The 27801-nt window shown below is 51.6% G+C and overlaps 1 protein-coding gene across 1 annotated transcript; it reads left to right on the top strand.

Moving 5' to 3' along the window:
• Window positions 1–773: 773 nt before the first annotated feature.
• Window positions 774–7053, top strand: PPP1R3B (protein phosphatase 1 regulatory subunit 3B). The gene is made up of 2 exons (XM_013956404.2): window positions 774–824; window positions 3718–7053. The coding sequence occupies exons 1-2, from the start codon at window positions 811–813 to the stop codon at window positions 4607–4609; spliced, it is 906 nt and encodes a 301-aa protein (XP_013811858.1). The 5' UTR covers window positions 774–810; the 3' UTR covers window positions 4610–7053.
• Window positions 7054–27801: the final 20748 nt, after the last annotated feature.

Below are 27801 nucleotides of genomic sequence, written 5' to 3'. Positions count from 1 at the left end.
AAGGCTGCCAGGGAAGAAGGCGTCGAAGCATCCCCTCGGGATGCGGGCACCGGGCCCGGGAGCCTCCCCGCGCAGGCAGCGTCAGCGCGGCCCCGCTGCCCGGTGTCACGAGATGCGGACGTGCCAGCGGGCCCGAGCGCCGAAGCGTCCCGGGCCGGCCCAAGACCGGTGCCCAAAAAAGGCTTTCCTGCCCCAAGAAGGGAAAAAAAGAGGTAGCGCTTCTCACGCGCCCGTTTGCAACTTCCACAAAGCTCCGCGCTTCCACGCAGGCGCCCGAGGCCCGACACGGAGCTCGCACCTCCCGCCAGAACCAGCTAATACCGCTCGGACGGAGCGGGCTGAAATAGCAGGTTGCCCCCACGCGTGGGAGGGTCCCTTAGATTTTTTTTTTTTTTTGGGGGGGGGGGGTTTGCAAGCCTCCAGGCGGCGGGTCCCGCTGTTTGCACGGTTATGGGCCAGCAGTCGCGCCACGGGGCCTGGACGAGCCCCGGGGGGGGGGGTAAAGACCTAGGGGTGCCCAAAATAAATGCACCCCCCCCTTTTTTTTTTGCCCCCGCAAGCAGCCGGCTTTGCCCCGTGCCCGCACCCCGGGGAGGGAGGGAGGGGGGTGCGGGCGCCCCGCCCCGCCGCGCCGCGCCGCCCGCCCATTGGCCCGCCGCCGCGTTCGGAGCGCGCTGATTGGCTGCGGCGCGCGGCGGCGGCGCGGGGAGGGCGGCGCGGCGGAGCCGGGCGCCCTTAAGACGGCGGGGCCGGCGGCGGCGCGGGAGGCGGCGGCGAGTCGGGCCGGCAGCGGTGGCGGGGACTGGCTCCATGCACTGCACCAGGTACGGCCCCCTGCAGCCCTCGGGGTTCCCCGGGTGTCTGCCCCGGCGAGCGCCTGGGGCCCCCGGGCGGCGGGTCCGCTCCCTGGCTCCCGTTCTCCCTATGCGCTGGCATCATCACTGCGGTGATGATATCGGCAGGTCTCAGCTGGGGCGGCTCCCCGGGGTTTAGCTCTGGCCTCGGGTTTGGCTTCTGGGCTGCCTTCCCCCTCCGGTTTCTGAATCACACCCCCCCCCGAGCCTGGCTGCTTGGGCCTGGTGGGCCACAGCTGCCGTGAGGGGTAGCCCTTGGGCAGCGATGAGTTTGTCGGGCCTCTGTTCTCTCCTTTCCATGAGGAAAGGCACTGCTGGAGGATCTGTGCGTGGCTAATGCCAGGCTCTGTGCCGGCTTCCTCCAGGAGAGGAGAAACCTGGCTGTTTCTGGCTCTCCCGTGTGGTTTAGCTGCACAGCTGGCGCCTGTGCTCGCTCACAAAAGCGAGGGTGGAAGGGACTGGCTGCGGCAGGGTTAACGCGCCTTGCCTGGGCTCCGGGTACTTGCTCCTCAGGGCTGGGCCGGGCTGCAGGAACAGCCTGGCCTTCTCCCTGTCTGAAGTGACGGAGGGCTGAAAACCAGGGTGTGTAAAATGGCAGCATGGAGCATCTTAAAAACTTCTTGCAGCTGGTCAGGCTGTGTCTGCAGGAGTGGTGGCAGGGGGAGGCTCCCTAAAAGCGGTGCTGGGAGAGGCGGCGAGGCAACCTGAGGCTCTTGATAATCGTGGATGCAAAGAACTCCCTTGCTCTGAGCCCCTTTTTGAAAATGGGGAAGAGTGGGCAGGGGCATCCTCCTCTGGAGAGGGTGGAATTGCCAGAAGATGTTTTTGGGTACAGACAGCAGAGTCTAGTCTCTCCTCCTCCTTTCCAGAGGAGGAAAAAGGAAGCAGCCTCCATAACTGCATAGGGCTGCCTCCCTCTCCCTTCCTGCCTTGCCCCCTCTGCTTCCCAAACTTGCTTTCCCATGTGAGCTCTCAAAGCTTATTCCCTGCTCCCACCTTCAGAATACCTGGAGTTCAAGAGCAGAAAGTGATGTCTGGAGTGTGAAAGCGAGCTGCGGCCAGTTTGTGGAGCAGGCTGCTCAATTTAATAGTGGGCAAGAAAAGCTCTGCTGCAGCCCTTAGCTTGGCGAAAGGTCCAAGTAATGCAAATCAAGCTGGATATTGCATGCCTCTTCATCTTAAAAATCGGGAGTGTCTGAGGCTTGCTAAGAAAAGCTGAGTTTTTTGCAGCTATGGGAATTCAGTCAAATAACTTCTGCTGGGAAAAGATGCGACTGCGGGAGAAGAAACTGGCCTAGATAAGAGGAGCAGTGGAGGCTGCATTATTTTAAAGGAGGAAGTGACCTATATAAAGCATGTCTGAATTAAAAACTTGGCAAAACCAGGTAGAGCCGGGCAGAACGGTGTTAGCAGACAGGTGGATCTGCCGCCTGTCTGATACGGAAACCTGGAAGGAGCTAGGTGGTGGGTGTGTTGGCATGTGTGCTCCAAACAAGCAGACGCTGTTGCTGGACGGATGCGGTGAAAGACCCCTCGGAGCCGCTCTGTTGGTGCTGCAGGGTGGGGAGCTCGAGTGCTGAATCGGAGCGTAGTTCTCCTGCTTTTTCTTGGCACGGGGACTGCAGTCCTGTACTGGAGCTGGCTGTGCATATCTCCGGCAGCTTGCACACCGGTGTGGCATGTGGTCAGCAGCCGCTACTACCGCTGCTGGCTCGCAGCGGTGGACACGGTGGGAGTTAGGTTTGGGGCATGATCTGCAGCCAAGCAGGGAATTTTTATTAAGGGAATATTTGGAGTCCAGCTGATTGTGGAGGGGGACGCAATAAATCTGTGTCCTGCAGCTTATCCAGAGCTGGGCCAAATCGATTCTGCCAAGAGCGTCCAGTCTAGCCTCAACGTAAGGGACGGAACGACAAGTATGATGGTTTAGGAGCTGTTTGCCTGCAGATGCAACTCCAGGCTACGGCCACCAAGATGCCAAATCTCTAGGAAGCTGCCCTAGAGTGGGTGCCCAGAGAGGGGACTGCTGCATCCCTGGGAATATGGGCCAGATGCTAGAGAAGGGAAGGCCATGGTGGAGGACCACACAGCCTGGGCCTTCTGTGGGAAGTACTTAATTCGAAAGCCTCAGTCAACCTTGAGTAGGCAAGCGGGTGTCCTTGGCTGAGCCCTGTGGCCGCACCGATGTTCCCCAGGGGCTTGGCACAAGCGCTGCAGAGGTTTGAGGAGCGAGCTCCGCACCGGAGGTAAAACTTGCTGAACTGTCTGAGCTGACCTCTAGCTCAACCCAACGAGTGGCCTCTTAAAAACGCCTGCCGCTCAGGCTTTGGCGAAAGGTGAGGTCAGTCGCACGCAGCGGCTTGTGATGAAATGGGTTCCTGTTCCTACAAAATCGCCAGATGCAGTGGGGACAGTCCCTGCTCGAGGGAGGAAGCTACGGCAGAAATACTGCATTAGGTAACACTGGAGTTTGCGATGATACCTGTCCTGCTGACCACAACCTGACCCGGCCATGACTTTTGTTTTGGGTCAAAAAAGCTCCCGAGGCTGCTTTTGCTAGCCTGGCAGGGCAGTGCCAGCATGTGTCTTCAAATGATGGCCCTGGCCCAGTTGCAATTGGAGGCAGCCTTGTTTCTGAAGGACGCAGTAAGCTCCGCTTCAGCCTCTTCTGCTGCAGCATGCTTCTGAACATGCCTGTCAATCATACCGTACGAGTACCTGCCTTTAAGGAAGCTTTAGGGACATGCGGGGATGATGGAAACTAAACTTCTTTGAGGGGGGAGGAAGCGATGTAGCGATGGTCTGACAAGTCAGGTTAATAAAATGCGCTTCAAACAAACTGACCCTTCTCCTCCTCTTTCAGAGTACTGGACTACTTTCCCCACAAGCAAGCGATGGCTGTGGATGTGGCGATGCAGCTGTACCTGTGCCCTTCGCCCTTGCGGAGAGAGAAGCGTGCCTGCAAAATGGCTCCGAAGCCCATCAAGCCGCTGCGACCCTGCATCCAGCTGAACAGCAAGGCCGCGCTGAGCGGGCCGGAAGAGGCACCGAACTCCTTCACAGAAAACAAGGTGAAGAAGAAGGTGTCGTTCGCAGACAGCAGGGGCTTTGCTCTGACGATGGTGAAGGTGTTCTCGGAGTTCGACGATCCCCTAGATATTCCTTTCAACATCACTGAGCTGATAGACAACATCGTGGGGCTAACGACCGTGGAGAGGGACAGCTTTGTCCTGGACTTCGCTCAGCCCTCCGTGGACTACTTGGACTTCAGAAACCGTCTCCAGGCAGACTGCGTGTGCCTTGAAAACTGTATGCTCAAGGAGCGGTCTATCGTGGGCACGGTGAAGGTGAAGAATCTGGCTTTTGAAAAGACCGTGAGGATCAGGATGACGTTTGACACCTGGAAAAGCTTTGTAGACTACCCGTGCCAGTATGTCAAGGATATGTACGAAGGGTCAGACAGGGACACGTTTTCCTTTGACATCAGCTTGCCGGAGGGAATTCAGTCCCATGAAAGAGTTGAGTTTGCCATCTCCTTTGAGTGTGACGGGAAAGTGTACTGGGACAGCAACAAGGGCACAAATTACAGGATCATTCGGTCCGAACTGAAGTCTGCCCAGGAAGCGTTTCACCCTTCAGGTGGCCCCGACTTCGGAAGTGCCTTTGACCAGTTTGGGAGTCCCCGGTGCTCCTACGGCCTGTTTCCCGAGTGGCCGAGCTACTCGGGCTACGAGAAGTTGGGGCCTTACTATTAATCTGGGGACCAAGTCCCGATTGACTAACTGTTGCTGGCATGTCTGCAGGCCCGGGAGCTGGTCTGAACATGAGGTGTGCCAAAAGATGGAAGAAGCAATGCTTCACGCAGTCCTGCAGGAGCCTCCCGGCAAAACGAGATGAGCGTAGCACTCTGCTGGAGGCTGACTTGCGGTCAGGGAAGCGTCTCTGGCATAGCGGGCTACCTTCCCCATCTTAAGTCAGACTGCTGGCTCTCCAGATGCTCAAAGGAACAGGAGATGCTGGTCCATTCACTGCTGCTAGTCCTTCCTCTTCTGTAAAGCTGCTAGTCTCCAGAGAAACACTTGCCACAGTGCTTGTATTGTCCGTCTAAGCTATGTAGTGGTGGTTGGTTTGTGTGTTGTTTGCTAGTGTTAAAAAGCTTTTTTTTTTTTTCTCCAAGTATTTTCTAGTATTTCTTTAGCGTGCTGCATTTCAGCTTTGTGGCAGAGCTCCTCCTGCAAAGCTGAGCTGTGCCTGTCAGAAAATAATAACTTATAAGCTGGTTGGCTTGTGGGGGACTGAGTCCTCTTCTCGCGCCCTTCCTTGTAGTGTGGGGTCCTCTCTGCTTGAGATGGAGGAGGCGTTTTGGAAACGAAAATGCAACTGATGGGAAATGTGACCCTGGAGGAGAATGTCTGTATGTATAGTCACCAATTGTTTTATCAGCTGATCTTGAAAAGCTTTCATCATAGCCTTGGTGGTGTTATCTAAAAATAGAGCTGTGCTATAGCTGTGCAGTGCTCGTAACAGCTGTGGGTTGACAGCCTAGATTGTTTTCTTCAGAACCTTCCCCTTTTAAATCATAAGTGACAGATGATGCTTTTTTTCCCCTTGATGCACATCTGAGGTCAGCTGTTGGCCTTGCTGGGTCCTGCAAACGCAGTTCTCCCTCCTGCAAACCGTAGAGCAGGGTTGTGCTCTGCCTGCGATGGCTGGGGCCTGTGCAGAGAGCTGTGCCCAGGCGTCGTGGGAGCTAAACACGAGCAAACCACGCAGCTGCTCTCTGCCGTGTCCCACTAAGAGAAGGCCACAGAGCCCACTCTGGTGGGAGTGACTTGACTGAGAAAGTGGTGGTGCATGCAGTCCCAGCAACGGTTTGCCTGTTGACCTCCACACTTCTTGCATACTAGCTGAGCAGAATAACTTATTCCCCATGCTCCAAGGGAGAGTGGCAAATAGCTTGTAGAAACAGGTCAAGAGAATATATTTTTCTTCTAGTGTATAAGCTTTATATAATTTTTTTGGGTGCCTATAATAGCCTCTGTTGGAGGGGCTGGAGAGAAGCAAAGTACTAGACTACTTAACTTTTTTAAACTTAGCTTTTTAATTCTGGAGACTACTGTATAAAATACTTCTAAGCTGTTCTGCCCTAACTTAGAAGGTGTACTGAGCTTGCTGTTGGATACCGAAAGGACAAGAAGAGCCTGCAGGAAGAATGGCTAGCCTTCAATTGCTGCTTTTTTTTTTTCCTCAAAACCCAACATCAGTGTATCTTATCACTGTGCTTGATCACAAATTCCAGGCAGCAAATTTACTTGCTAGCCCAGCGCTCATCAGGCTTGATATCTCTGTTCAAACAGCTTCCTGCATCAGCCCTGTTGACCTGCATCCTCTAACATGGTCTCTCTCAAGGGACCGCTGCCTAGCTTGCCTTGAAGCTGTTTTTAGACTTAAAGCAAATGAGTGATACTGATCTAAGATTTAGTGTGTGATGTTAACGCTCTAAAACACTGATGGTAGAGATGTGTTCTCCGAGCATGTGCTCGTGCCTGGGAAAGGCTAGTGGTGGCCTGAAGGAAGGCATGTATGTCCAGGGTGCTGTGGATGGTGGTATCTCCTTTTGGGGCCTGTGGGTCTCCAGGCCATGGAAGTGGTGTGCTTAGGGAAGAGTATGGAAGATAAGCTAGAAGAGCAATACCATAAGTAAAAGATGGGCTTGGAACTGACTATCTGACCAATAGTGGTTTAAAATTACTACTTGTGGCCTTTCCCCTTCTCCCCTTTTCCACTGCTAATGTGAACGTAGAAGTGAGGGGTTGCTCTCCTCGCTCTATGCCTGGAAGTGCCTTGTGGGGGTTTCTGCATGTTTGTTTTTAAAAGATATTTTTGTACACAACACTCAAGTGAAAAATGCACTTTATAATCGCAATGTAATGACTCTCTTTTAAAACTGTGGTTCTGTTTTTATCTGATTGTTAAAATAAAGATGGAACAAAACATTGGCTTGTGTACCTTGCTGTGTTCTCAGTTAAATACCCACGGGGCTGAGAAGGTGGTTTGGAAACAGGACCTGCTTCCTGCAAGCAGCCTTTGGCAGGGAGCAGCACGCGTTCCCAGCAGACTCTCCTGCCCAAAATGGGAAAGAGCTGCCTATTCATTTAGTCTCCTGTCCGTATGAATGCTTCTAGCTGTTTCCAGAGCCTCTGGAGCAGCAGGAGAGTCCCACCGCCTTGGCAGTGGCTGCAGCCCTGGTAGTACACTGACACTCCTCCTTTTTGGAAATGGTCTGTTTTCCTAGTTGAAGGACAGGATTTCTTTTCCAGCTGTTGGTGGATGCTCTTGTATTTCTTAAAAGGCAAGCTGCACTTTCAGATATATTAGTCCAAGCTAGCAGTAGCAGAGACTTGAGGCTGCCCCTCAGCTGCTCCATGGTTACCTCTGGTCCTGGATATGCTCTGCAGTTTCCCCACTAAACTCTGTTCCTGAACCATGCTTTGCAGTGCCTTGTTTGCACTGTTGGGAACAGCCTTTTCAGGTTTTTCTGCATTTATCTTGAGTCGGTCTGTCACACAATCAGTTTTTTCTTCCCCTACATGGCAGTAGAGGGGAAAAAAAAACCCCACAAGGTCTGACTTGGGTTCACTGAGCTCTCTCTTGGCCTGGGTACTGGTGTGTGGTGGGGGCTAGGAGCGCAATCGCATTAGGAGGGTCAGGCTCTTTTCTGATACCAGAATGAAGTAACAAATCAGACTCAAACTAGTTGTTTCTGTTGTCACTGCAATAAAAGCACTGTCTGGAAGCTCGGGCCCATTGCAGAAGGGGAACAACTCTGCTGTAAATGTTTAACAGGGCTAGTTCATGAACTTCACCTGGTTTTGACCATAAAAGCCAGGTCTTGGAGACTTCTTGTTATGCAGACTGGCAGAGGGCAAGACTTAGCCCTTGCCCTGCATGGAAGTAAAACTGATTGTGGCTATTTCTGAGTTTCTCACTTTCATAATGTGAAGCAGCTTTGCAGGGTGTTTGGCTATTCACAGCAGCTGGTTAAGGTAAAACTCTCAGTTTCTCAGGTTCTTTGCATCAAAAAAACCCCCAAGCATGTTGACAAGGTGAGATGCAAGCTGTTTGATCAAGTTGTAAAACTGTTCCCTGCTGCAAAAAAGGAGCATGACAGAGGCACGCACCTAGGAAACTGGAGGTAAGCCCCTGGGTGAAACCTCTCCCTGCTACCACGTTCTGTTTCTTGCTGGTTCCTAATGCTTCCCTCCCCCTTGGCTCAGGGGACCATGCAGTGCTTCAGATCTTTTACTGTTGTTCTTTTGATTAAACACGCTACACGTCTCTCCTTAAAGGCCTGGGAATGGAAGGACGTCCCTTTATCTTAACACTTTTCTAGGAGCAGGGGAAAAAAATACATATCTGTTTAAAAATGCCATTCTTTCCCTACCACCACCCATCCCAGCACGTCCCCAGCTGATTTGGGTGGTTTGGGCAGCACCACTTTTACATTCGAACAGTGACCCGAGCTTACAAGCCAGCTAACCGCAGTCAGCTATTTCCTGTAACAGTTTCGTGGCTGAAAACCCCATGTGACAGTTTCTGCTCTAGAGATGAGGAAGTCCAGCCTAAGCCTGCTGACATCCGGGGGTTGCTGAAGAGGCTTGCAAACATTAGGAGTGGCAAGAGAGCTCTTGGGTTTCTCTCCTAACGCCCAGCACCTTGTTGCTAGAGGATGCAGACACGGACGGGGGTTACCTTAGTGCCTGGTGCAATTGTGCACTTGCTGTTTAACATGATAGGAAGGTTTTTTAGGGTGCTTCTGAGTCCGGTCACCTGCCCGCTCAAGCGACGCAACCTCTGCCCATGCTCCCTTGGTCCATATCTCATGCCCCTTGCCGAGTGTGCATTCCCTCTGCCTCAGGGGTGCTGTCCTACAGCAGCCGCGTCCAGGCCACGCTGGATTGCAGGTCCTGGATGCAGTTAAACCAGCGGGACGTGGGCTCTCTGCACCCATGTCCCAGCAGAACAAAGTCAAAACCGTTAGAGAGGCTGGTTAAAAGGAGGTCCGTGCACCCTGGAAGGGCACGGCTCCGCTTGCTCCTCTCTTCCCCTTCTCATCCTTGCTGAGAGGGTCCTTGCTGGGAAAGACGGGCTGTCACAGTCATTCCCAGCCTGGTCCAGGTTGCGGGGCTGGTGACGGGCTGAAACAGTTTGCTCTCTGAGGCCGCTCATGCCGAAGAACGTCCTCGAGGTCAGGTTTCAGCATGTGCTTGGCTCATGGACCCGCTTAATCTGACAGTGGGGCTCTGCTGGTAACTGAGCACCAGACTGAGCCGTGATCAGAGGAACAGCTGAGCCCCACGAGCCTGAACCAGGGCAGATGATGAGCAAAAATGTGGGCAAACCAAGAGAGCCGCAAGCACCCTGTTCCCCGGGAACAGTGCAGAGCTTTGCCATAAAGCCAGCAGCATGGGGCTGGGTCACAAAGCTCCTGAATAATCCTGTTATTTCTGCACACTTGCTCCTACTGGGGAGTTCGGCTGGCTCTGAACCATTTCCATAAAACATATTGATGCCATCGTGTCTTTTTGATGGAGTTGAGCTTCCAAGTGCTCCAGCCCAGCAAGGTCCCGCCACGTAGCCAGGAAAAGCTGCCCAGCCTGTCTCCAGCCTCTCCCCACCGGAGGGGTAATGTGCCAGACGCAGTTAGCAATGTTTAAAGACTGGCTGTTGACGCTTTCCCAAGGTTTAAAAAAAAGAAGGGCATCTTTGTTGGAAAATAAGTGCAGCTGGCGAGTTCCTTCGGTGCAGATAAGTCAGAGCAGTCACCAAAAGCAGTTAAGTACTTTGGCTCCTGGGACAGGGCTGCAAGCAAGCCCCTCCAGCCGACGTGTTAGTCACAGGCCTTCTCTGCGCTGCTGCTGCAATTTGATCCTTTATCGATAAAGCAAGCGAAGAAGGAGGGAAGACTCAAATTTCATACCCCATGAGAGGCATGCTCGAAAGAGCGTAAGAACAGGGTGAACCTCTAAAGACATCTCCCCAAGATGCTTTGGTAGTTTCCAGCTATTTGTGGTGTGGGGATCTTGAGACCATGGTGATGTTTTTATGCTTAAGGAATCCTAGACAGATTCAGGTGGGAAGAGATCTCTGGATGTCTCTGCTCCAAGCAGGACCACCCCCCGCAAGATAGGTTGGGTTGCTCAGGGCCTGGCTCACGTGGGTGCTGATGAGCCCAAGGATGGAGATGCCACCATGTCCCAGGGCTGCACTGCTCTCCCGGGGAAGAGAGACGCTCCTCAGCAATCAAGGGAGCTCCGAGTAACCTCGCAGTCTTGTCAAAGCACCCTTTTTGTTCCCACTCCTGGCCAGATTCAGGACATAGGGCTGTGAGGGGACAAGGCAGGTGGTCGCAGGGCAAAGAAAACTTCAGAGCTGGAAAGTCCTAGCCAAAGTGTAGTTGGGGCAAGGAAACAGCTGCTATTCACACGCAGCAAGGCACCTGTGATCTCTCAAGGCATAGCGCAACGAAGGGTAGAGCCCCATTCCTAGTACCAGAGCTAGGAAACACTGCTGTCAAGAGCTGGACATCTAAGATGACCTACAAACAACCTTCCAATGATCCATGGCCCAACAACAAACAGCAGCGCTGTTCTGCACAAGGAGGTGTTAGCCCAGGACGGGCAGCAGAGCTGGGTTACAGCTTTACGCTTCCAGAGAGCGCTCACTTGTTCTTCCCACGCTGCCTTTTCAGGGCTTTCGTTGCACTGTAAGCGGGCACGGCCCTATCTGATGGCACTTTTCTTTCTCAGCCAGTCTCACAAGCCCCTCACCAAGACATTTTGGAAAAATGCAACCCAAACCATTCTGTCAAATTGAACTCACTGGAATCCATGATGTCTAGGAAGTGAGCTACATGCCAGAAAAAGACCAGCCAGCAACACTGATGCTTAACTCTGCACGCTTGCTGGGACAGCATTTACGGAGGGAGCATCTCTCCAGATCTCTGCAAATATCTGCAGACATCTGCCAACGCATGAGCAATCTGGGGAGGATCTTATTGCCCTCTCTCATAGGAAACACCCATCGGGGTCATTCTGAGCAAACGAGAGCCCTGGGTTTCACAGGCGCCAAAGCAGGATATGGGTAGCTGCCACATGCTGGCCAAACCCCCCTAGACACTCAAGCACAGCGTTCGCAGCTCTCCGCTTGTTGGCCCCAGTTTCCCTCCCAGCCCTCGATATCCAGTAGGGATACGGGAATGTATGTAGTACATACCCTACTAAGGAGCAGTATGTAGGGAGTAGGAGCGTTCATGATCTCCTGTGCAGGAGCAGGGAGTTTATGATCTCCTGTGGCTGCCTTCCATCTTTATGGTCCCTGGCAGAACAAAGCTGGAGCGTTATTAGCAGGAGTGTAATTCCTCCGTGTTTGTGTGGTGCCACCCCAGCTCTATGGAGACAGGCAGTTTTAAAAGAAGAAATACAGTAGCCCTCTTCAGCCTCACTCAGAGTTTTACGACTGTTCCCTTTCACACAATGTTCCCCTGGACAGGTGTTGCTTCTCCTGTGTTTCCCTACTTGTTGTGATTTATTGGTGTCTGGGTGACCATTAGAAAGTGTCTTCATCTGTGAGCTCAGCTGAACGTGTCCTTGAAGGTATTTGCAAGCCAGGGTCAGCGCAGCTGTAGATAATCTGGTGATAGCGACCATGAGCAGCACCTTCCACCCCTCGCACAACAGCACCCTCAGTCACCGGGGTAGGAGATGTCAGAGAAAGCTGGAACGAACCTCCTCTCGGGCTGAGGACAGTCACAGCCCAATGCTGCTTTCTCAAGACGCTGCCTCCAAACAGATCAACTCACAACAGCAGGCCAACTAAAAATAAATAAATCCATCGAACCTTCCACTCCCCCATGGCAGCTTCTGCAGGAGAAGAGCTTCGCTTCAGAGACCAGAACAATAACCGCTCAAATGCTTTATAGCCAGCGGGCAATTTTAGCAGCCACACACTAACTTTTAAGTTGGTAGTCAACAAGATTTCTTAGACAGCCAATGAATCTACACACAAATCTTTCAGGGCATCTAAATGTCCTGCAATAACAGCCTGGTGCTGGTGAACAGTGAGCCGTAAAGACAGCAGAGAAGCACTTAGTGGGGGTTAATACCAGCATTTGGGTCATTTTTCCTTTTCTAGCTTTGGTGATGAAATTGTATAATTCACAGTGTTATCAGCATAAAGCTAGTGTTAGTGAAAGGAAATGAGGCTTTTCTTCAGGTGAGGGGTCTTCTGAGTGTTATTTCTGCTAACAGATACTCTATTTTATCCTAAAATTGAAAAACTGAATATTTATTAACAGCTTAGTACACAAAGCTTTTGCCATTAATTTTCTGCATCAGCCTGGATTTAGTGTTTAACCACTCATCCCAACACACACTGGCACTGCACATACGACCTGATGTCCTGCTCAAACTCATTACAGTCTCAGGCTGCCTAGGACCCTCAGAACCAAGGTTCACACGTTGCCGCAAAGGATCTGGTCTTCTCTAGAGGGAAAGGAAAAACGGTTCAAATGAGCTGCTATTTCTCGGTAAGCAAGGGCTTACTCTGACAGAGCACCCACGCTGTCTTTGGGGCTGGGCATCATATGAGGTGGCTGTTGCAGACAGCTTCTTCACCTGGTGACTCAGAATGACGTTGGAGAAGTTGGGGAGGAAGCGGAGTTGCAACCCTCAGAAACCGGAGTAATATGGGCTAGCAAGGAAAGGAGACCTCTGAGGGCCTCGCCTTGACCACAGTAATGTTGTCAGATGCAGCTGTGGTCTGGGCAAGGGGACCGAGAGCTTGCGTTGACCAGCTTCTTCTGGCACGCTTTGGTCTGCCTCTCAAAGGCGAGGGGCAGAGAGCAGCGCGAGGATTACACTCGGATCTCTGTGCTTCGTGCCGTGCACAGCTTCCGAGGCAGGCCTTGTGCCTGCTGTGTGCTGGAAGGGTTAAGTCCCTCAAAACTGCAGCTGAAGTATGCCAGCCTGGGAAAATCCTGCCTCCCAGATGAATGTCCGGGATGAGAGAGTGCCAGCGTGCCTGCACACTGTGCCAAGCCCAGCCAGTGTGGGCTCTCAAGTTCTCTCAGTCTTAAAACAGCCAAGCTCATGCTTAGCATTAAAGCAGTGTTTAAATTCCTGGACGTTGCTTATGCGCCTCCTTTGAGCATCCCCAGGCAAGCTGTCAACTTAAGCCATGCTTCTCACGGAGCTAGGAACGGGCTACAGGTCTGACTGACCTGCTGATCACCGAGTCCTGGGCTTCTCCACCAAGTAGCGCCAGCAGTGCAAGAAATGCCACAAGTGACATGCTGGGGCCCTTTGCTGAACGGGGACGTGAAGACGTTCTGGTGCGGCACATGCAGTTGTTTGTCTTTTCTGGCCACCAGCCGGCTCCTTGCAGCAAAGCCCCGCAGCGATGACAGGCATCTTCCCCCGTCAGGAGTAGGAACAGCAAACAAGAAAAGAGCGCTCATATTCTGGGGCCTCAGCTCAGCTTCCTGATTAACAAAATAAGAGATCTGCCAGAGTCTGGAGGGGGGGAAAAAAAAAAGCAAGAAATCTGGCAGGACCCTGAAGCTCCATCCCTCAGGGAATTTGCATTTCTGACACTCAGTCCGCCTGCTTAAGAGAATACACTTGCAGGAGAAGCTGCAAGCAGGGAGACTTGTAAGCCAGTTCTGTGTAACTCACTCTAAATAACGCTCCACCCAGCTTTAGCTGCAGCCAAAGAAAAGAAAAGACCCGGGCCAAGAAAATGCTCTTTTCTCCTGAAATACACAGGAGGTCATAAGCTAGCTTGGAGCTGTATTCTCAGTTTTGATGTTGCTTTTCAAGTCTGCTACTTGTGTTCATGCTTGGTTTCTTCTCTCTTTGCCAATCCCAGCAGCGGATCGCCTTTGTTTCCTTAATGACACAAAGAAGTTTGGATAAGGTCCTAATGGAAAAAGAGTGGATGCAATTTACAGCATCTCACACCAAGGGGACACTGGGAATGACTAGGAGCTTCAAACCCATCCGAGCCTAAATCAGCAACCAGGAATTTTCCAAGGTGCTGCCAACAAGAGGAAGGGGCGAGCAGTGAATAAGGAAAGGTCCCAGGTGCTGTATAGACCTCAAGACAGAAAGAGAGGCAAATCTGAGCCCTGGAGAGATTTCCCCAGAGCTCCAACTTTTTCACTGATCAGAGAGAGCGATCTCTTCTCCGGGGATCGGCCACCTGGGACCGAGCAGCTCTGCAGCAGAACAGACCAAGCTGTAACCAGAGCCCCATGGAGCCAGACCAATTCAGACTGGTGCAATTTTTCAATTGTGGGGATGAATAATCATCCAGAGAGCTCACTCCAGGCGGTGCAGGGAAGAAATGTCACCAGCCATGTGAAAATTGAGACCATATGTTTTTGGATGCTTTCTGAAAGGCTTGACCAAGCTGGAGTCAGTTCAAGGCTGGTTCCCAGGTCGGACCCCCCCCAGCACAGCAGTCCCTCCTCTGATCCCAGGGACCCTCTGATACCTCTGATCATTATTTTCGCTGCAGCCAATGCCTGATTTTCCACGCTATTTAGTGAAAGGTTGCAAATCCCCCAAGGCCAAAACAAACCGTGCTTTGTTCAGAAAAAAATAAGCATTAGAAAGAACAGATGATGGAGAACTGCCTCCGGCCTGCTCCATCCTTGTGTGAAGGCAACTCCTCCATGACAGCAGCCTCTACTTCTGCTTGGCAGGTGTCATCTGAACCAGAGCCATAGAGAGAGGATCTGTTTTCTGTTGAGCATGTATAGGAGAAGCAATTGCCTGGAATTACAGCATGGCCCATGTCAGCAAAATCTTTGCTATCCACTTTAGCAGCTGATCCGCTAGCAGAGATACTGGCCTGTTCCCTGAAGAAGAGCTCTCGTTCCTTTCTCCTTCCATGAGGCTTTCAGATATAACCTGGCACCTGAAAGGAGCGCTTCCACTGCGCAATAGATTTCTGGGGATTTGGGGTTCCTGCACATCCCAAAAGTTGGCATTTTGCACCTCCGTGGAGGCCTGTCCCTCACTGCCCTGCAGGGCCATGCCAACGCAGGCTCCCTGTTTGCCAGCGAGGGAGCCACGTGCTCACACACCAGAGCCTCCGCGACGCTTTGGCCTGGTGTCCCCATCCTGAAAAGCCTTAGTTACAGCTCCCGTACCTCTTGACGGGCACGTACCAAAGGCTGGGAAACCAGGAGAAGGCAAAGCAAGCCCTAATCAGGCAGGCGGCTAGTTATTTTCATGCTGCAATTTCTGCTGCAAGAAACCCTGGAGCAGCAAAACTGCTTGTCTCACTCACGTCCATTAGCAGCACGGATGAGAGCAGCATTGATTGCAGGCTGTAATTAGATCTCTGGGACCTTTCTGAGCTGGTTTTATCTGGCATTGTGGTGCTTTGCAAGCTCTTCCAATTTCTTCTCTCAGTCTTTTTTTCTTTTCTGAATGGTTGGGATGGCATTTCCCTACTCAGCAGATTTGGGGGCAGCTTCTATTTTTTCCATTGTGGTTCGCAGAGCTCTCTCCAGCTTGGTGCCACAAGCCCCACACCACAGAGGAAGAAAAAGCTCCACTGTTTGACCACACGTGGTCTCTCAGACTGTGGACTTGGCCAGCCAAGTAGCTCTCTCTTAGCATGGATGGCTAAAATGCCAGGCAGCCCTTCCTGCTTCAGTTAAGATGCAATGATGTAGTTTCATGGGCACCTTTCTCTGATGATGACCCTAATTTTCCTGAATCGCTTCCTCAGCATATTCCGCTCAGCCAGCCTGGAGCACTCCCAAAAGACATGGGTGCAGTGAGCCAGCATATAAGCACGTACTCCTGGCATGCTGGCCTACATGGAAAATATTACTCCTCTCCTGAGGAGCTGCAAAACAACTTCGGCATCGACGGTATGAAAACAGGGGAGGAAGGGGCAAGAGCAAGGTCCACAGCACAAAGGGCCAGTGTTCACGTACCAGCACGAGGCAAGGGAGGAGATGCCAACCCACCGGGGGTTACGGAGCTGGAGGCCAATACGCGTGCCGAAGCTCGGCTGACCCATGCACTGAGGGAGGGTATCTATAAGGGAACGTGTTTGCACCTCTGGTCTTAATCTCAGGGGAGATTAAAACATATTTTTGAGTGGCGCTCTCAGGATAGAAATTCACCCAGGCCAAATCATTTTCACGATCAGCTATTTTTCTGCTTCCTGCATCCTCCTCAGGGGATCTGATCTCATGCTGATGTGTAATCTGAACTAGATAAACTGGGTGCCAGCCTCTTTCCAGCAGACTCAGGCCGCAATACAAACTCTGACCCTCCCAATGCAAGTTAACGATGCTATTTTCTGCGATGTCAATATGAATTTCAAAGCTATGTGCATCTTTGGAAGCAATTTTACCTTTGTTTTCTGGCTTCCCCTTCCCTTCTCTTTCTCTTCCCTTCCCTTTCTCTTTCTTCCCACTTCCCCAATCTTAAACTGCTTTTCTGCCAGTTTAAACTCAGAGCAAATTAAATTAAAGCTCTGCTCTGAGAAGTGACTTTGTGAACTTTTTTTGCTTACATAAGAGATTTGTTCCCTGTGCAAGATCTGAGCCAGATCTGCTGAGGTTAGTGGCTCTCACAGTTTTATTGCCTTTTACTCCTCTGAACCCAAGATGAACCAGTCTTGCAAAAGGAAAAGGTGTTTTATTCTGGGTGATTTTCTAATAACTATCAGTTGTGCATGTGCAGACCACAGTGTCTGAAGATGCAGCCAAAAGGATATCGTTGGCAGAGCATGGCCTGGCTGCAGTCGAGGAGGAACTTGATTATAAGCGAGCGGGGGACACAGAATGACAAGCTTGAATTTCAGAGCCCAGCACAGGTCCTGACCCAGCTCACCCAGATTAGCAGCCAAAAATTTAAGACCAAGTTCTCCATTTGCAGCTATGGCAGCAAGAAGTTCTCTAAATTAAGCAGCACGAATGTGGTCTACCCATTGGTTTTGTTTTACATGGAGCTGATTTTTGATCCACAAAGGCCTTTTGGTACCTCATTCCCCATCTCTGCCATAGGTCTCACACTTTGTCTAGAGCAATCTGTAATGAACCAGGCCTGGTAATGCTGGTGAGCAATTCCCAGAAAAGAATTGCCGGAGCACTAGGACAAGAACGTTTCTAACCAGCACTGGCTAAGGACAGAGCATCTCTCTCCCAAGGTGACCATGGGATTTTAGCAAATCAGGCTGGAGGGCAGAAGAAACTGCCACGACCATTTCTGGCCCAAGGCATTCGACAAGGCGCTGTATCGTTTGTGCCGGAGTCAAAGTCCACTAGTTGTGCAACAAAAAGCTGGCAGTGCCCTGACTTTCTAACGTAACCTGAAACCAATATTTAAAGCCTACAGCGTGACTTATTAACAGAGCTCCACCCAACACCTTATCACCGGGAGGCTGGAAATATCACCTGCTTTCAAGGGCAGGTTCAATTTCCTCCGTCTGACCTGGATTCTGTAATCCCCCCGCCATGTCAGCCCTTATTTACACTTTTAAATCGACGTGCATGACATGTGCTTTACCATCTTTCCATGAAAAGACTAACGAGGGGGTGAAGGTCACTTCTACCTGTCCTTTGGAAGAGGACAAGTTGGAGGGGAGGCAGAGGGAGCGAGGGTGGTTCTGTTTTCTCTTGATACAGTTTGGCACTGGATATGTACACACCGAAAAAGGAATGGAGTGTTTAAAAGCCACCGAGACGGGGACTGACTTGTGGGGTAGACAAAGACAAATCCTCTCCTGGCCGGACAGAAACTGAGGTTGCCGCTACATCTACCAGGCTGCAGGAAGGAAGAAACATGGATGTCACCCACCGTCTCCTGCTTGGACTCTCAGTCTCCCTCTCCAGCATATCCCACCGATGTCTACACACTCTTCTGCAGAAAATCTGGCACTCAGGCTCCTGTCTTCCACTGGCCCTGTGCTCCCCTGGCAATCTCCCCAGTAGGAGTCACCTTTCAAGCGCCACATTTTCCTCCCAGTCTCATCTCCCCTGGCTCAGTTTCCCTCTGGAAACCCACTGCTGGTAGAGGAGCCCATCGTATCACCCTCACTTCTATCGGGATGCTGCTCCTGCCCCAGGTTTCTCCTGGGGCATCTCACAGCTAAGCAGTACCTGGGCATCTGGATACTCCCACCGTCCGTGCAGACGGAGCAACAGGCTGCACCGTGATGTGAGAAACGTGACAACCATGCTGCTCAAGGGCCTGGCTTCTCGCCTGATAATTGGCTTGAAGGAGGAAAAAATTGTGTGCAAGAGTATCGCAGAGAGACATCAAGACGGGGCTATTAGTAACAGGCGAGACGTAACCTGCAGGCCGCAGCAAGGACATGTCACAGGGCCCCTTGGCAAGGCCAGCGTGCAGTACACGCAGCCGCATCTGCCTCAGCGGGGAGGCTGCCAACACGCCCGCCCGTCACCTGCAGCTGCTCGCACCCCAAGAAGTTCCCTTGCTTTGTGTTCTGGCCACGTTCCTAATTTTTCCAGGGAAAACTTGTGTTGTTATTTCATCCCAGGCAAGGTTCAAAATCCCAGAAGCTTATTGCATGAGCTACAAGAGAGCTCTTGCCTGCCATTGATATGTGCAGTCTAAAACTCCACTTAATACAACGCTCACTTCTGCACGCGGACCACAGCCCTCTTTTTGAGGATCCTGTCTGCTACCAAACACCTTGCTGAGCTCCAGCGATGCTGCACCCAGCACAAACTGTACCTCCGAGGAGTCCGACTGTCTCCCTTTCATGCCAGCATCGTGCAGAGACAGCGGCCTGTTCCTTCCCAGCAGTGTGTTCTCATTTATAAACCACAGCTGGCTCCTGCTTTAAAGAAGTGGGAGCAGAGCTCTTTATTTCACTGTGCTACTAGGAAATGGCATCGTACCATAGTATTTGCCAAAAAAGCCTTCTTCCCAGGTTTCAGTCTGACCAGGCCAGGAACAGGAGGAAGATGCTGCTCTAGTTTCCTCTACTTGAAGAAGCGCTTGGCACGTGGTTTAGGAGCAGAGCATGGCACAGTAACACCAGAACAGGGTATATCTGCCTGCGACCAGGCTGCTTCCAAGACAAAACTAGCGAGCCCACAGGGCTGCCCAGAGATGGTTCTCCTGGGGAACGGCTCTGCGGTCGAGATGGGAAGAGCAACGAGATGGGAAGAGACAGGCTAATGATCCAGGAGGGACTGGCAAACACGTATAGGGACAAGAACGGCAGCTGAGGAGAGGGGATGGGAAAGACTGATACGGAAAGGGGGAGAAACTCCTGGTCCTCGCTGGTGGCTTTGCTCACCTCTCCTCTCCCTTCAAACACACAACACCTGGGAAAGCAGCTAGTTAGTGACCACCAGATGGGAATGATGGCAGACTTCTACTTCAGCTTCCCAGCCTGAAGGACACCGTGCTGGGAGGCCTTTTCTGCTTGCACCGCGTGCCCTCCCAGGTCTGAGGAAGGAGAGCAGGGGCCCACCACCGCCATCCTATGCTACCACAGTGCTCCATGGTAGAGGAGAGCAAGGAGCTGCCAGAGCCAGGAGCCAGCGAGAGCTCGCTCCCCGCCAACGACAGAGCAGGGACCGCGTACAAGGATACCTCAAGGTGAGGTAGGATGCACGTTTCTCACCCGCGCAGCAAGCAGTTCTGCCCCATGGATTCCCCTGAGGAGAAGAGGAGAAAAACCTGTGTTACACCCTGACCAGAAGCCAGCCAGCAGCTCCCAGTCAAATCAGCCATTGTAAAACTGCAAAATAACCTTGTGGCTTAGCCCAGCCAAGCCCTGTTGTTCTGAAACTAATTTAGTAAAGCACACGCAACTCCGGTCAGAAAGCTCATGGGAAATATCCCAAGAGAGAGGCATAAAGCTTTGTCAAAGCGGACTCAAGGGCAGGTTAAGAACGCCTTCCTTAGATGACCATGAACGGCCAAATCACTGCAATGAAATTTTGTAATGCGGCTACTTCCCCAGCTGTTTGGACTCAGACAACCGTCTGAGCCTGAGCTCTCAGGGGCTGTGCTGGATTCACAGCCTTAATCTTCTGTCTCCAGAGAGCTGGCTTCGAGCTGTAACAGAGGTCACAGCCCAGGAGGAATTTGATCGTGTCCTCCTTCAACTCCACGCACACGGCAGCTCAGCCCTAGGGTGGTCTCTTCGCGGAGGAAGCATAAGGTGGCCGAATCAGCTGTGATTTTGCCGCAGCTGGATTGACTTTTGAGGCAAAAATGCTCCCCATCCGATAATGTGAAGCTGCATAAACCCAAGCTTTTCAAAAGAAAAGGCTGGGCCAAACAATGGCTTTGTTAAGAGGAAAAACCATAAGGTTTTAAAAGGCCAAAAATCCATTGTTCAGTAATTGCACAATGAAACATTTGGAGGGACCCAAACCAAAACACCCCCTGAGCCTGAATCCACATTTCCTTTGACTCTCCATCCTGACTTATAGCGAGGGAAAAAGCGAAAACTCCACCGTTTTCCCGGGACGAGCAAATCCCTCCCTACATGGTGTTTGAAGTCACTGCGGAAGAGGCCCGAACACTTGCAGGGAATGCTGTCTGCAGAAGGCACAGCTGCGATTTTCTCCCCACTGAAACGCTGAACACTGGGCTTAGGCCTTGCATTCACTCCTCAGGGAGGTTTTTAATCAAAAGGGGGCTCGAGGCAGAAAAAAATGACTTTGTGTGTACTGCGCTGGAGTCCTAGGCTTCCTTCACTCCCAGCATTAGCAGAGCATCCCAGTGGATGGCATTTAAGACCTAAGGAAGGATTGGAAAGGGAGAACATTTTCAGCTTTGGAATCAAGCTCAGTTTTGGGTGTAGGAATCGGAAATTCCCACATCCAGATGCACACAAAAAAATGTGTGCACGCAAAAATGTTCCTTCCGTTTGTCCACACTAGGAAGTTGGACCCAGGCCTCGGAGCGCTTAAAATCCCAGGGGACTTGGGCCTACGGTTCGGAAAGGCTCTCTGCCGGGCTCTGAGCTTGCTCATTTCTAACCCAGGGCAGGGTTATTACCGCTTGCTGGCTCTAAATCTTTTCTCTGGCTAGAGCAGTCCTATTTCCTCTAGCTGCTGTAAATCTCCCTTCTCCTGCTATTAACCTTTAAACTGAAGGCAGTCAGGAAGCCTCAGGATATCTTTCTCTCCCCTTGATGTGAATCCCAAATTTCCACGGTTTCTCCCAAGACAGCCCCCCTTCGCACTCCCTCATTTTCACGGGCGGATGGGAATAAGCCCCTGCTATTCCCACGCGCTAAAGCGAACGGAGCCCACTGCAGCTAGAGGATGCCCGCAGCAGCCAGGCTGCCCTTCCGCCGCCGCTGGCAACGTCAGCTTAGTGCTGTTAGTACAGCACCGAAACTATTGCCTTGCGCGGAGGTAAGCAACACTGATCCACCGACCTTGCAATGCAAGGACAGGACCAAAGAGGTGAGGCAGCGATCGGTGCCGAGACCCGGAGACGATAAACCTCCAGACCGACTGTCACCATGTGATAGAGAAGCGTGGTGCCAAATCCGTACGTGATCCTGGCGTCCTGAGGGACGGCGTTCGGACGGGGAACGGACAGGGCTGGATGCCCCCCGTGCGCAGGCGCGAGGGAGAGGCTGGGGACTGCGGCTGCCCTGCCGTCACTCCACGGCCCCACGCGCTCGGGAGAGAGGCCCTTGGGCAAAGGGTTCGCTTAGGCGCCGGGGCTGTGACGCTCGCAGCCAGCCAGCCAGCCTGGGTGTGCCTCGCTACGGAGCAAACCAGTTCAGCACGCACCCCTGGGAAGCGCCCGGCCGGGAAGGAGAGGTGAGGCAGGCTTGTTATCCAAGCTGCGATGTGCCCTTGGCGCTCCTGAAGAAGCGCGTTTGGTTCCACCACCACCCTTTCTGGTCCCGCCGCCAGCTTCTGCTGAGTCCGGAATTGTATTTCCTTACTTATTTTAGCATTTGAGAAGAAAATCTTTTAATTTCAAGCCCCAGTGTTACAATGAAGCACAAAGGCCAGGCGGGGAGGGAAAGTGAGGCCAGGAAGTTGAGAAGATGCCAGAGAAATCTGCAAAGGCAGGAGAGGTGAAGTTTCCCAAGAAAAAGGGAAGAAACAGCATCTCTCCGAAGGGAGGCCATAGGGCTGAGGAGGCAGTCCCTGAAGATAAGGAAGGATACCTGGAACTGGGCTTTGATGCAGAGAAGCCAAAGCTCCTGAAGATAGCGCAAGCCCCGCTATGAAAAGAGGTGGCAGACTGGCTGTCCTTTGGGTCAGCTCAGGAGTATTTCAAAGGATTTCAGGATGAAAGAAGTGTCAGGAAGATCGAGGGGTCAGGAAAGGGAAACGGGCAGAGAGCACCGGCGCAACTCCAGGTAGCCTTCTGCAGAAATGGTTTCTCCAGCTGACTTCAGACTGAGCAAAATCGAAAGAGGAGACAAAGAGGAGGGAGGTCTGGACACTGTCCCAAGGCTACTGGGGAGCAGCCTGGCAGGGAAGGACCAGTCCTGCAAAGCTCTAGGGCCCACCACATTTTCTTTGCACTTCTCCTTGCAGCGAGAGGCGCGCGACAAGGCGGAGAAACTAGCACTCAGCCGTCTGATGGACCTGAAAATAACTGCAGAGGAATGCTGCAAAGCAGAGCTATGCACAAGGTATTAAGGCCACGGTGGACATTTTGGTGACAATTACCAGGTTTTAAGCTAGTTGGCAATGTTGCCAGACGTGGAATTTTCCCCTGAAGTCATCTGACAGACTTGCGCTGGAGCCAGAATCTCATCATCTTCCATATAGGGAGTCAAAGCCTGTGTCATTTTTTCCCCCTGTTTCTAAATCCTGTTTAAAAATAGGATGTTTCTGAGTTCAGCCTGCCCTAGTGCAAACCATAGGAACAGTTGCTATCCAAAACATTCCAGTGTTGCCACAAGTTATGTACACCAAAAGGCTGTAAAACTGGCCTAAAAACTGGTGCAGGAACCTGGTGATCTCTGGAGAGTTGAAAATGGCTGCAAAATGACTCGCTCTCCATTCAAAGCTTTCGCTTTCCCAGCCAGCGCCTGCCAATGGAGACAAATGCTTTTTAATTATTCAGCCCTCAAAAGTCATTAAGTAGACTACTAATGAGCTAGTTGAAGTTCTGACACCTTTGGGGGTTTGGGGTTTTTTTTTTTTGGGATGCGCATACTTCATTTGCTTCCAAAAACACATCTTCGCTGTGTGTTCACATGAGCAAAATTCAGCAGTCAGAAAGTTTAATTGGGTCCTTGTACGTTTGGCTTACGTGCGCTGTAGGGGAGGGAGAGAAGTACGCAAGCACGGGAACGGAGCCAGCGTTTGCAAAACTCATGAGAAAAATCGCAGCCACTGCTTCCACAGAAGCACCGGCTTCCACACATTTATATCCGCACAAGCACCCAGTAGAAGAGACAAGCATGTAGCACATTCCCTGGGGCTCAGCTGTCCCTCCCCTCTCCCCCAAATAGCAAAGGGACTTCAGGTCTGGGCAGTTCTCAGCCCAAGACACGGTAAGATTGGATAAGGGCAGCTGAATAGCTCTCTATAGTTGATCTGTCAGTCAGAGCTGCCTTGGTCAAACCGAGCTCCTAGGAAGGCCATGGCATCTTGATTTCAGAAGTCTCCATGGAGGAGGGCACTGATGCAGTAGGCTTTCAGTCTGCTGCAGCAGGAACCGCCCATTGCAACATCTCCTCCAAACCAAAAGTCAAGGCTAAATATGCCAATAGTGGGACTCCTCCCCTAAGGACTTCACACTCCAGCTGAGGTGGTGCAGGGCCACCGGTGGTGACAGCCTCCCCATCACTGCTGGCTCCTGAGCCAGGCTGGGGGTACGGAGATCTAAGATGCTTGTGCTGCTCCGTGCCACTTGGCAACCAGGCAGTCCATCCCAGCAGTTTTCAGCCCGTTCCCAGGAAGAGGACAGAGGAGGAAGCATGTTCGTCGGGTCGCAGTGCCAAGTCTGAGATGATGTGACCTAGTGTCAGAACCCCACAGTTAACACCGGGCAGCAACACCACATTCGAGCGCAGCACCACAGAATACAGCTGGGTTGATGTGCCATGTTACGCTGAACCCAGAACCAGAGCAGCTTGCCAGGGGCTGGAAGGCCTCCCCAAGCACAAAAAGGCTCTCAGAAGTGTTCAAACTATATAGAGCCCCAAAGCCTTGGCTGGCAACTCAAAGCAAAGAAATTCGGCCCAGTTCTAAGCCTTCTCTTCGAACACAGACAAGACACTGGCCCTGAATTTCTCTACAGCCCTGGAACTCAAAGCTTCCCTTTTGGATGCTGTTTTCTCTTAAACACAATCCTTAAACAGACAGCGTGAATGAGGAGCAGAGCAAGTAGAAACTATTGGAGCTGGCTTAAGTGATAGACAACGCTTGTGAAAATGCCTACAGTGGTCTAAGACTCCACTGCACCCTAACTACTTTCTGGAGGTTACTGCCCTTAGACCCAGCGGCGCTGAAGTTTTTCACCCCCGACAGCTAGCTGTGCTCACCTCTCCACAAAAGATTGTCTAAACCCACTTGGCCAACATTTTGCTCCATTAGAGTCGGAAAAAGGACCTCTGAAAATGTCCCCTGCAGCCCTGCATGTCTAAGGACAATGGAGGGTCTTTTCTTGAGAAAGGTCATTGCAAAATCTAAACCAACAGTGGAGAACAGGGGGCACTCACTTGAGCATGCATGACGTGGAAATCCATCCGCAGCTGGTTCTTATAAAGCAAACAAGCTACAGCACAGCGTCTTTGCAAAACTAGTACATCTCAGATATCTGAAAATATCTGAAAATAGGAATAACATGTTGAGAAAAAAAATAATTTGGTACTTTCTTATATTTTCCTTGCTAGAGCTGAAAAGACTTTCTGTGCATGAATGAATCAAGAATTCTCTCTTTCAGCAGTCCCCAGACACATCGAGACCCTGTTGTACCAAACATTGCGGATTTAGTAAGGAACTCAGGGCTGCAGAAAAACCATTAGCAACTTGAGAAAAACTGGTGCTTTTTTAGGAACCTCAGGAAAGCAAATGTTAAAATCAGTTTGAGAATCTCAGGTGAGACCTATGACTACATACACCCTCCTACTTTATTTGAAGAACTGGCTTTCAGCACTAGCCAAGACTTGGGAGCCGCTGGTCCTTCTCACCTCTGACTCCTTGTTGGGTGGCCCTGGAAATGTCAGTTGTGGTCACCTTGAACCCCTAAATCAGGGGTTGGATACAGACACCGAGCAAAACCAGTAAGTCTGACCCCCTTGTCCTGACCCTTTCCACAGTCCTGCCTCCCTCTGAGCTCATTCAGACCCTGCCTGCCTGACGTGACATTTCCCCAGGTGTCAAGAGCTGAGAAGCACCTTGAGTAAAAGATGGAAGCAGCAGCACTTCCTCACACTCGGCCTCTCCCCTACAGTCACAGTTCAAGAGAAAGGCATGTCTCTGTCCACAACACATGCACCATTTCTAGCAGAAACCACTCTCTCCGTGGACTGTTCCCTGCCTTACTGGAGAAGAGTGTGGTTTCCTGCCAACTCACCACTTTTCAGGTCTGCTCACCTATAATCACCACCTGACTCACTCCAGTTTGTTGACATCTGTCTTCTAGGGGGCCCCAGACTGGACACAGTGTTCCAGATACATCCCCACAACACCAAGCAGAGGGGAACTAATCACCTCCTCTACTCCTGTGACCTGGGTGCAAGCTAGGAAGGGGAAATCACCTCTGAGGACCAGAGGCACCTAGCTCCAGAGCACCAAGGACACCTTTGCCTCCTTCAAAAAACGGGGTAAGGCTGGATGAACGCCGTCTAGAATTGTGCTTAGTGGCGTGGTTATCCTGAAAGAGAGACCGTTAGCTCTGAAAGCTGATGAGCCCTATGAAAGTCAGGGTGGCAGACGGGACACAGGGTGTTCTCGCGGCCACCGAATCCCTGGGGGTGCAGCCCACAGGAAAGGCCTAGGCACTAGGCAAAATCCAGCTAGGTGTTACATTTATGCTAGAACTGCATTTGTATGTGATCTCTTCACGAGTTTTTTTCTTCCCAACCTCGTCCCCAAAAGCGAGTCCCCTGGCACTCACGGAAGAGTTCCTTTCTTGCTGATCCCGTCAGTGCTGGGGTCAAGATGAACTGGAATGAAATCTATAGCTTTGTGGAGAGCAGGTGTCCTATAGTCATCAGAAGAGGGAAAGAAATAGTATGAGCAGCCTGAGGGAAGACATTACCCAGAGAAACCTTCCAAGGATTCAGGGTTCAGGAAGTGGGTGTCAACTAAACTCTCGGTGGACCCTCAACAAATGCCCTCAGCAACGGTAGGATCGTGATTGGGATTAAAAAAAATGTCATCAGGCTGAACTTTGGGAAGGTGTTTCAGCTGGCAGCCCGAAGCCAGCATCCCCCATAGCTCTGATTTCAGTCTCCTCTAGAACAACGCTGGCTGCTTTACAAGATTGGTATTGGCAAGCCGGTGAAAGAATTTGTGCCCCATTTGCCAGGCAAAAGGAGATCAGTTTGCTGTGATGCTCTCGCACAAGGTCAAAGCCACCTGCGAAACAGTGCAGGCCCCAGGCCAAACAGGGAGAGCAGCCCACAACAGCATTAGCTGCCAAACTCAGAAAGCCCTTGACTGCAGCGTTATTACCTAAATTTAAGGGCAGCAGGACCGGCTGAATTATTCATTGCATTCAAGCTCTCCAGCAAACCTTAGCCCTGCCCTGTTAACAGACTGTGGGCAAACTACCTTTGTGTTTACGGATCTGTTTGTTATGCAGAAACATATGAACCGTTCATGCAAAACCCACTGCAGTCGAGGAGCTGTCTGCCAGTTCTTCACTTCCGCAACTCCCTGCCCATTAGCCGCGCTGCATCTCGGATGACAAGGTGGTATCCCTACTCCCTGCAGCACCCATAAGGTCTACCTGGGGGGGGGGGGAAGAGGGAGCAGATGGATTCTGCCTTTGAATTACGCAAGTAGCTTTCACTGCCCTCTCTTGCAGAAGCTTACACATGTTTTTGCTTGTAACCATTTTCCACTCTTTCTTGTTTTCCTCTGGAAGTTCATCCTCTTGCACATTTTTATTAATGCTTATTTCTTGCTTTTTCCCTTTTTGCAGCAGAGGGCGAGTTCTGTTGCCGAACGCATTCACCTACAGTCAGCTATGGCACTGTCTTGCAAGGCTCGGTCCAATGCCTTAGCACCTTAGTCCATCCCACTCGCTCTCACGCAGTTGCACAGAAAGCAGCTCTGTCCTGCTCATGCAAGAAGTTCCACCAGCAGGAAGGAGACGACAGTCTCGGGCTCTGTGGCTTGTACAGACAACCCCTCCCTTGGCATGCAGAAGTTGCCCTGAGAGGGAATGTCTCCTAACCCTGAAAGCACCAAGGCAAAGCATCCCAAATGAAGTATTTTGCTCGGAGAACCTGAGGAGCTGAAATCCCTTCATCCCGGCTTAAGTACTTGCACCAAACCACTACAAAGGCAGCATCACTCTTTCCTCATTTCAGCAAGTGCTTCAGAGATTCTTCCCAACTGCAAATCAGTTCAAGGCTTCCTAAAGGTCACAGGCTAAGTTCCCCGATCTGTACTGGGGACCTTGGCAAGTAACTGAATTCCACAAAGACTGGCTCCTGAGCAAAGAGGGAGCACAGCAGAAGGTGATCTCAACCTTAACGATGCTATGGCAGCTGTCACTATTCACTACGACTCAGGTGCAGAAAAAACCAACTAAAAGCAGTTCTAGCCATCTCCCTTCCATGCTGTTTCGGAAAGGCTAGTGAGTGAGCTGAAGAGAAAGACATCCTCATTTCGCAAAGCCTGTTGTGGCCGGGAAATGACGTCTTGGCTGCACCACCTCATTTCCTGTCCTGGCTGCTTGAAATCCCCATCTCTGTAGCGGAAGGTCTT

This window comes from Apteryx mantelli, chromosome 5 (assembly GCF_036417845.1).
Source record: "Apteryx mantelli isolate bAptMan1 chromosome 5, bAptMan1.hap1, whole genome shotgun sequence".
In the NCBI taxonomy this organism is placed as follows: domain Eukaryota; kingdom Metazoa; phylum Chordata; class Aves; order Apterygiformes; family Apterygidae; genus Apteryx; species Apteryx mantelli.
The sequence above is the reverse complement of the archived record's forward strand: the minus strand, read 5'-3'. Positions and strand labels throughout refer to the sequence as shown.